Raw genomic sequence first — 10,537 nt, forward strand, 5'->3', positions numbered from 1 at the left:
CCTCAAATGGTGCCATCTGAATAGTAGCGTGGACGCTATTGTTATAAGCAAACTCTATGAGTGGCAAATGATTATCCCAGCTACCTTTGAAATCGAGAGTACAAGAACGCAACATATCCTCAAGCGTCTGAAAAGTCCGCTTTGCTTGCCCGTCAGTCTGGGGGTGAAAAGCTGTGCTAAGATTTACCTACGTGCCCAAACCTTGCTGAAATTTCTTCCAAAAGTTGGCTATGAACTGAGCCCCTCAATCAGAAATGATTGAGACCGGAGTACCATGCAACTTGACTATTTCCTTGACATACAACTGGGCATACTGTTCCATTGTGTCAGTAGATTTGACTGGCAAGAAGTGCGCTGATTTTGTGAGTTGATCAACAATCACCCAAATTGAGTCAAACTTGCACAGAGCATGTGGCAACCCTACCACAAAATCCATATTGATCATCTCCCATTTCCACATTGGAATTTCTATGCTTTGAGCCTGTCCTCCGGGTCTTTGATGTTCGGCCTTCACTTGCTGACAGTTCGGACATCTAGCCACAAAGTCCGCCACATCCCTTCTCATGTTGTTCCAACAATAAACTTCCTTAAGATCATGATACATTTTCGTTGAACCTGGGTGCACTGAATACCTAGAAGTGTGAGCTTCTGCCATGATCCTTCCCCGAAGACTGTCAATATCCGGAACACATAGGCAGCCTTGGCACCGTAGGGTACCATCATCCATGCCAAGGGAAAAAACTGTGGTCTTGTGTTTATGGATCCCTTCTTTCAGCTGTGCTAATAATGGATCGTGGAATTGCTTTTCTTTCACCTCTGCCACAAGCGATGATTTAGCCCTATTTTGCACAAGTACCCCTCCAAAATTAGAGTCCGCAAGGCGAACTACCAAACTGGCCAATTGATGAACCTCCCGGGCCTATGGCCTCTGATCTTCCCTCAAACGAGCCAAACTTCCCATAGATTTTCGACTAAGAGCATCCGCCACAACATTAGCCTTTTTCAGGTGATAGAGAATATCAATGTCATAATCCTTGAGTAACTCTAGCCATCTTCTCTGCCTCAAATTCAACTCCTTCTTCTTGAAAATATATTGAAGGCTCTTGTGGTCCATGAATACATCCACATGGACCCCATATAGATAATGTCGCCAAATCTTTAGCGCAAACACCATTGCCGCAAGCTCTAAGTCATGAGTTGGATAGTTCTTTTCATGATTCTTGAGTTGCCTAGAAGCGTAGGCTATTACCTTGCCATGCTGCATTAACACGCACCCAAGCCCGATCTTGGAAGCATCGCAATATACCATAAATCCCTCCGTACCCTCCGGCAGGTTAGTACCAGTGTTGTAGTCAATCTTGATTTCAATTCTTGGAAGCTCTTCTCACAAGCATCTGACCACTGGAACCTATCTGCTTTCTGGGTCAATTTAGTCAATGGAGAGGCAAGAGAAGAAAACCCCTCCACAAATCTTCTATAGTACCAGGCTAAACCCAAGAAACTGCGAATTTCTGTTGGAGTAGTAGGTCTAGGCCAATTTTTCACTGCCGCAATCTTTTGAGGATCAACCATAATTCCTTCCCTGGAGATGATATGACCCAAGAACGTGACGGATTCAAGCCAAAATTCACATTTCGAAAACTTTGCATACAGTTGATGTTGCTAAAGAGTCTGCAGAACTACCCTGAGATGGTTAGCATGATCTTCTTGACTTCGGGAATATACGGGAATATCATCAATGAATACTATCACAAAGGAGTCTAGAAAAGGCTTGAAGACTCGATTCATAAGATCCATGAAAGCTGCCGGGGCATTTGTTAGCCCAAAAGACATTACCAGGAATTCAAAGTGCCTGTACCGAGTTCTGAAAGCTGTTTTTAGAATATCCTGCTCCCTTATCTTCAATTGGTGATACCCGAACCGCAAGTCGATCTTTGAAAAACACATAACACCTTGCAATTGGTCAAACAAGTCATCTATTCTGGGTAGAGGGTATTTATTTTTGATGGTGAGTTTGTAAGCTACCGGTAGTCAATACACATTTGCAACGACCCATCTTTCTTTCTTACAAACAAAATCGGTATTCCCCATGGTGACACACTCGGCCAGATGAAACCCTTTTCTAGCAAATCCTTCAATTGTTCCTTTAGCTCTTTCAATTCAGTCGGTGCCATTCTGTAAGGTGGAATTGATGTAGGTTGCGTGCCTGGCATCACATCGATCCCAAAGTCTATCTCCTGTCTGGAGGAACCCCAGGGAGCTCATCTGGAAAGACATCCGGAAATTCATTCACAACAGGTACGGACTCAAGGCTAGGTGCCTCGTCATCGATGTCCGTAACATGGACTAAATGATAGATACACCCTTTTCTGATCATCTTTGCAGCCTTAAGGTAAGAAATAAACCGACCTTTAGGCACTACCTTATCCCTCTTCCATTCCACCACAGGCTCATTAGGAAACTCAAGCCTCATAGTTCTAGTTCGACAATCAAGCTTGGCAAAACATGAGTAAAGCCAATCCATTCCCATTATTACATCAAAATCAACCATCCCTAATTCAATGAGATCGGCCATGGTATCCCTATCACGCACCGTGATAACACAACTTCTATAAGCTCGAGTAGCCAAAATTGACTCACCAACCGGAGTAGATACCGAGAATGGTTCATGAAGCTGTTCTGGTTCTATCCCAAATTCCATAGCAACAAAAAGGGTAACATAGGACAAGGTGGAACCAAGGTCAATAAGTGCATACACATCATGGGATTGGACAATCAGAATACTTGTAACAACATCTGGAGAAGCCTCTGTAGTCTAGCGGCCACTCATAGCATAGAACCAACTGGGCCCTCCTGAACTTTGCGCCCCACCCCTAGCTGTACCTTGCCCCGCGGGTGCTAGTGTACCTCGAGCTGGAGAGGGGGCTGAAGATGTAGCAACTACTAGACTAGATGAAGGTGCCTGGCGGGATGCATGACAATGCCTCTGAATGTGCCCCTCATCCTGCATCCATAGCACACGGGTAACTCCAAGTAGCAAACCCCTAGTGCATCTTCCCGCACTTGGGGCACGGGGACCTCTGCTGCTGCTGGGATCTCTCTCCTAACCGACCCCGCTGATAGGATCCTCTATTGCCCTGACTGGGCCTGAAACGACTCCACTATTGCTGCTGGTTGGGCCCTGATGGCAGTGCACTAGCTGAAGACTGTGCAACAGACTGGGATGACCCCAATGTTCTTCTCCGAAAAGCTGATCTTCCCCCACCTAGTGACTTACCCATGCTGCCTACAGACCAGGTCCTTCTGTTACCCTCTCTCTCCATCATGTTCTTCAGTTTATGATTTTCTGTGGTCTGAGCAAACGCCACCATCTTCCCATAATTCATGTCAGAGTTCAATGCATCTATAGAAGCCTCATTGATAGTTAGAGGATTAAGACCCTGAACAAACCCACACACCCTAGCCTCCATTGTGGGCAACATGTGAATAACATACTTGGACAAGCGGGAAAACTCCATATGGTACTCCCACACACTTCTGCTACCCTGTTTCAGATTTTCGAACTCCGCTGCACGGGCTACCCTTGTCTCAGCAGGCAGAAAATGATCTATAACGGCATCAACAAACTCACTCCACCTCGGCAGAGGGCTCCCCTCCTTGCGGGAATCTTCCCATAACTCAAACCATGCATAGGCTACCCCTTTCAAACGGTAGGCAACCAACTCTACTCCCTCTGTTTCAGTTGCACGCATAACCCTGAGGGTCTTGTGCATCTTATCAATAAAATCCTGAGGGTCTTCTTTTGGATTGGCACCCGAAAACACTGGAGGGTCTAACTGTAGAAATCTATTTACCCTGGAACTGGTGGAATCCCCTTGTTGGCTGGATGAACTGGGTGCAACATTTAACCTCTGGACCTAAGATACCCATCAGAGTTACCAGAACCGGAATGAGAGTATCAATGGGAGGGATAGTAGTATCCTCCGCAGGTGCCATCATCTGAATAGCTCCCCTAAGATTCCCATCAGAGTTACTAGAACCGGAAGCTGGGGCTGGAGGCGGGATGGGAGTATCAATGGGAGGGATAGTAGTATCCTCTACAGGTGTATGAACTGGGGTAGTCTGCTCTGGAATAGGAGGACCAGACAGGGTGATAGCAGTGCGACTACCCTCACCCGCAGCATCAAGCAATGATTCATCAGCCACTCTTGAGGTGGCATTGGCTCCTTGGCCAATTTTTGCTTTCTTCTTAGGTGTCATTTACTCAAAGATAGAGCAATGCACTAGTTAGAGGGAGAAATAGTATCACAATTTCCGCACGATTCAGAATACCAAAGAAGGGTGTTATTCCTAATGCCCAAGTAGCCTCCAACTTATAGATGTGGTCGACTTCATACCGATAAGAAAGACTCTACTAGACACGGCTCCGAGACATCCTAGGACACTTTAAAACCTGGCTTTTATACCAAGTTTGTCATGCCCCAACCTCGGGAGGCGCGACCAACACTCATTCGAGTGAACCCAACTGAGCCAGCCTTATCAAACACTTCCTACCCAACTCAATGCGATTAAGGGATCCGATGCCGATTAATTAGACAATAAAAGGGGTTGTACACTCAACATGGATAGCTAATTTTATAACACAGCCTTAACTGTAGATTGGCTTCCAAGATTTCCATACAGTTATAGTTTAGAAGAAAGCAAGAGTACAAGGTTACTACATGGTTCATTGACCTATCCAATACCCATACATAACTCACACAAATATCTACGGAGCCTCTAAGGATACAAAAGATAGTGATAACAATGCCGGCGACAAGGCCCCGACTATACCTCAAAATGGATATCTATAACAAAAGGTGTACAACATAGCCTCTTGAAGAAGGAAGGGGCTCACCAAGGTCTTGAGAAAAGGATGATCTGCTACGCACGATCGACACTATCCGCTATGGAGCTACCTACATTCATTTATAAATGTAGCGCCTCCAGCAAAAGAGACGTTAGTACCATGGAATAGTACTAGTATGTATAACTAAACACCATCCTGTTAGAAAGAACAACCATACAAGAGTAAAGAGGAAATCGTAAAGACAACAAAGTTTCAAACAAGCACCATGCCGACAATATAAGAAGGTTCACATGATTTTCACATAGTTCTTGAAATTTTAGATTGGAGCATCCCACACTGTTGCATCATTATCCATATTGCCACCGCTTCCGTGAGCGGAGTCCGATCATGGCCCGATCGGCTAAGCTGTCTCCCCGAGACGTTACCATTATTTTGTTCACACTTTCCAGTTTCAATTGTCAAAACATTACCACCATGTGTGTATATATATGTCATGGCATCCGATCACGGCCCGATCGGCTAAGCCGTCTCCCCGAGACGTTACCATTTTCCATTATTCATCTCACACCAATCTTTGGTTACACATGTATTAGTTTACCGGCACTTGGGGCCACAATTTCCACGTTCCACAACTCACGTTTCACATTGTTCCCATTTTCAACATTTACCTTGCCACTTAAAGTCATAGGCATATACAAAAGCAATTTAAGTCATAAGCAAAGAGGGAAATTCGTCAAGTCTGGCATACTAGTCCCAAAGTAACCTTTGCATGACAGTTAGGCATTTAGCACATAAATCATGTTCTCCACACATCTTTCATTTACAAGAATAACACATTAAACACATAAAAAAGTACTTACCACATACATTTTCACAACATCAATTCGCTTAACATAACAAGCACTGCATCAATCACGTTTCGAACTTACAACACTTACACGGGCACCATGGAAGCTCAACTTCTAAGAGGAGGGTTTTTTAGCCATACATACCTCAATAAAGCGTTCCCCTAGTTCTTATAAAATTTCGGGACTCTTAGCACTTCAATCTATTGTATAAGAATTACAATTGAACCAAGAATTAGAAACGGGATTAAGATTCTAGCTCGTTTGATCAAACATAAAAGGTGCATTATAATCTTAGGCTCCTTTTGAAAGAAATTTCTTCAATATTATACCCCAATTGTTGTTTCTTTAGTTCTCATCCTCCCCATACCCTATTATCTCTTGTGCATGCAAGATTACTAGCCTTTATACCCATGTACCCACTTGCTAATTACCTATTTTTAACAGAAATTTGAAATTATTGATGAGGGTACAGTTCTTACCTTAGGATGAAGACCTAGTAGCTTCAATTGACAATCTTCAAAGATTTGGGGCAAGGATTGAGAGAGGACTTGATGAAGATTATCCCCTCTCACTCTAGAACTCCCCCTCTCACTCTATATGTCGTGAAATAACAGGAAAATGGTCTAATGTGGTATTTTTAATGGGGCGGGGTCGTTTTTTTTTTAAATTAGAAAATAAGAGCCCAACTCAGATCTGCGATCGTATTTGCGATCGCAAAGTTGACATGTGACCCGCATAATGGATCGCAAAAATGCTTCCCAAAACCTGAACACACTGTCTTGGTATGCGGCAGAAATGCAGTCCGCATACCCGTTTTGCGGTCGCATAATGCACCACAGAACTGCCCCTTACAAAATCCCAAGGGAATTATGCGATGACTTTGCGACCCGCATATCGATTATTCGATCGCATAATTGGCCGCATAGTTGACGTCAAATTGGCCAACACACTGCTTCACTCTGCGGCGACTATGCGTTCCGCATAGCTGTTATTCGACCACATTTTGGCCGCAGAATCGCATTTTTTCTGGAAAACATTATTCCTTGACTTTTTAATGCATAGATCAGTTCAAAAGGGTTCGAACCGTGGCGAGCAAGCTCGCCACGAAGAATTTTACGCATGTCTAATACATATACCTAATTTGCAACCACGAGCTTTCGGCTTTAGAGTAAAAATCTTTCACGGGCCTCACACTTTCTCACCAGTGGTCAAGATGACCACCATAAGGTGTCTACTAGCAATTGCAACCAAAAAGGGTTGACAAATTATCAATTGGATGTAAGTAATGCATTTTTCCATGGAACTCTCCAAAAGGAGGTTTACATGAAGTTTCTAGCTAGACTATGCCCACCACATCCCAACCATATTTGTCTACTTAGAAAGTCCCTATTTGGTCTTAAACAAGCATCACAGCAATGGTATGCTCGATTTGCTGGTGCTTTGAATTTCAAAGGGTATACTACTTTATTAAATGATTACTCCTTATTTTTCAAGAAAGACAAACATATAATTTCTATTATAGCCGTCTATGTGGATGCCATACTCATCAATGGAGATAATCTACCAGAAATTACAGCTATCAAAACATTTCTCCATACAAAATTCGAAGTCAAAAGTTTGGGAAATCTATATTATTTCCTAGGTATGGAGATTATTAGAGAAAAACAAGGGATCATTGTTTGTCAAAGAAAATTTAGCATGGATTTGTTGTGTGAGTTTGATGTCTCTGATTTTTCTATTGTGGCTTCTCCTCTTGAGCATTCTACCAAGCTTCATGCAGACCATGGTCCCCTTCTTCTAAATCCTACTGTTTATCGGTGCCTCGTTGGCAAACTGAATTATTTAACTCATACGAGGACCAATTTATCATTTCCTGTCCTCAAACTTAGCCAATTTATGCAAAGTCCTCGACTTTCGCATTATACTGCTGCTATACATGTTCTCCGCTACCTTAAAAATGACCCAGGACAAGGGATTTTCTTCAATTCAGCACCTTCTCTCAAATTACTTGCCTTTTAAGATGCAGATTGGGCCTCCTGCTCGGAAACTAGACGCTATGTTAGTGGATTTTACATATTTTTTGGTGGTTCCCTTGTTTCATGGAAATTGAAGAAATAGGTTTCCCTTTCTCTATCATCAGCCGAATAAGCGTACAGATCCAGGCGACGTGTTGTTGCAGAGCTCACTTAGCTAACTAGGCTTTTTAAGACCTTTCTATTATGCCATTATTGCCGGTTCCTACACTCTCAGTAAATCGGCGATTCACATCGTTCGAAACCCAGTCTTTTACGAACGTACGAAACACGTCAAGTTGGACTGTCATTTCGACCATCAAGCCTCATCACTCTTATATATTCCCTCTGCTTCACAGCTTTCCGATATATTTACCAAATCTCTTTATAGCCCTTTTCATCACTTAGTTCTTACCAAGTTGGGGGTAATTTCTATACCCTCCAACTTGAGGGGGGATGTAAGAGAACAAAGGTCACAAGCTTCATCGATTATGATCAAAGAAGAAGCACGGGAGAATATAGAAGAAGATTCAGAACAAAAGAAGAAAGAAGAAAAGTCTCAGACAATCTCATCGGATATATCGAAAGCTGACTTATATGTGTGGAAAAGGATGATACACGTGGCCGCATCAGGGACATTGATCACAAGTTTGATGGATTTAAACACAGTCGTCTGATTAGTGTTAGCACACCTGTTAATTTTATACATACAACTGTACATAAATAGATGCTTCTAGAAAAGGAATAATAAGCTGTTATAGGTAGTTATATTTAGGCTAATACAAATAGGACAAGTGTATAGAAATTCATTTCTTTTACATTTTATTTTACATAGGATATTTTGTATATAAACACTGTCTTGGACAGAAATGAATACATAGAAAATTCCATCTCTTCCTAATCTAACAAATAAATATATTTTTGCTTTAAAAATATTTTGTGATTTTTTTCCACTCATCAATCAAACATGAAAAAATAAGTGATAAAACTATTCGTTTTCAAAGAAAATATTTTTAACAAAAACATTTTCATCCATACCAAACACACCCCTATATTCCTTTTATTTTACTGTAGATATAAATAATAGATTGATGCAAACAAGAAGTAGCAAATAAACACGCCAACATAAAGAAGGATGGCAACTGTTAGACCCCTGACAAAGCTGATCGGCAAGCGGCACGGCAGTGGCGAGGATTTTGGCATGATGGCCTTGCCATTGGCCTATGTGCGGGGGGAAAAATCAACATGCAAGACAATGCGGGTGTTGTCGATGGCAACAAACTGTTGCTAAGGCAAGTGTGACGGACTACACTTGTATTTGAGGGCTAAGGTGTGACGGACTACACCAAAGCAAGAGTGGGCTGCGTACAAGCAAAGGCCAAGACCTTGACGGAACTAGGCGGGCTGGATGGGAGCTTGACAAGGCAAAACAGGAAAGACCTCGGCGCTAAAGTGAGGCAGCTTAGTGCCAAGGCAGTGGCATTGGCAATGTGATGTTGCCATGACTTAGGTGAGCGGGCTGGCACCTAAGTTACTTGTGGGAAAACGACTTGGAAAAGGGAAGGGCATCAAGGCTTGGTGATTTGATGCTAAAATCAGCATTGGCAACGGGCAAACTTGATCAAGTAGGGGCGACTTGACAAGAACAAGCAACTGTGGGCAGCGGACAGGTGTGCGGCTAAGTCAGGGGTGACGAGCTATGGCGATGGCATTGAACGGGAGCAGTGTCAAAGGCTAAGGCTGGGCGCAAAGTCAGCCTTGGGCGTGCAACAGCTGGCCAAGAAACGCGCACATGCAGCGCACATGGAGTGATTTTCAAGTGTGCTGTGCACATGCCATGCAGTTGGCGGTTACAACTGCCTTTGTCCAAGAGTTGTTGATTATAGGCTAAGTCTATGCACGTTTTTGGAGCATGTTCTATCATGTTCCACACGTTTTGATCATAGGGATCATGTCCTATCAGTTGGGGGATGTCAACTGAACATAGGAAACACTTTTGGGCTGACTACACTATATATATGTGTGCTAGCAGCCTTAAAAACGGGCTAAGTACCTAGGGAGGGAAATGGTCCGAAAGATAGGCATAGGGTTGTCTATTTTATGGCTTGAGCATGGCAAAATATGTGCCATTGCCTTGCCAAACGAGCGGCAACACGAGCGGCCTTAGGCGGGGGCTTTTATAGGGCAGATTCGTGCATTTGTCGGCATTTTTGTGAGTTGGTGCCTGCCAAGGGTGGCAACACCTTGCCAAACTCGAGAATTTCCTTTGTAATTGATTTATTATAAAAGGTTGGGAAAGGGTTCACGTAAATCTGTGTTGCCTTCATTTATTCTTGTTGCCTTAAATTTATTCTAAGTGTTAAACCTCGAAAGCGAAAGAAAATTGGGTAAGACTGAGGTCAAGTGGAGACTTGACTGCCGCACAGCGGACAACATTTTCGGCGGACTGAAAAGCCCATGTGACAGCAACTATCACGTCACAGGTTACATCCTAAATTAGTATATACTATTTATTTAGGTAACAGGACGACAGCGGCGGATAAGATTTCAAGCAATTTTCATCCCACGCATTCGTTATCCGATAAAATGAGCATGTTTGAATTTTATTTTTAATATTACTCTAGAAAAGGTATGAAAAATAAAAGTTTTAATCGGATCATTTGACTCCTCTAGAAAAGATTGATGATTTCTCAATTATTTTGTAAGATTCGACTTGGACGAAAGACACTCGAGATATGATGAATCTTTTGTTTAATTTGATTTTCTGTTTCAGACAACTATTTAAAGAAGAATCTTGTCTTCTCTAATATATGAATGATAGTGAAGTT

At 42.7% G+C, this 10,537-nt stretch overlaps 1 protein-coding gene across 1 annotated transcript; it reads right to left on the reverse strand.

The window, feature by feature from the left end:
* Nucleotides 1-2,230: 2,230 nt before the first annotated feature.
* Nucleotides 2,231-2,701, reverse strand: LOC138874786 (uncharacterized). The gene has a single exon (XM_070153572.1). The coding sequence runs from the start codon at nt 2,699-2,701 to the stop codon at nt 2,231-2,233; it is 471 nt and encodes a 156-aa protein (XP_070009673.1).
* Nucleotides 2,702-10,537: the final 7,836 nt, after the last annotated feature.

The sequence above is a fragment of the Nicotiana sylvestris genome, chromosome 1 (assembly GCF_000393655.2).
Source record: "Nicotiana sylvestris chromosome 1, ASM39365v2, whole genome shotgun sequence".
In the NCBI taxonomy this organism is placed as follows: Eukaryota; Viridiplantae; Streptophyta; class Magnoliopsida; order Solanales; family Solanaceae; genus Nicotiana; species Nicotiana sylvestris.

What these genes read in the sequence shown, in the direction of transcription:
- LOC138874786 (XM_070153572.1), bottom strand. Translation starts at nt 2,701, where the DNA reads ATGGAATTTGGGATAGAACCAGAACAGCTTCATGAACCATTCTCGGTA.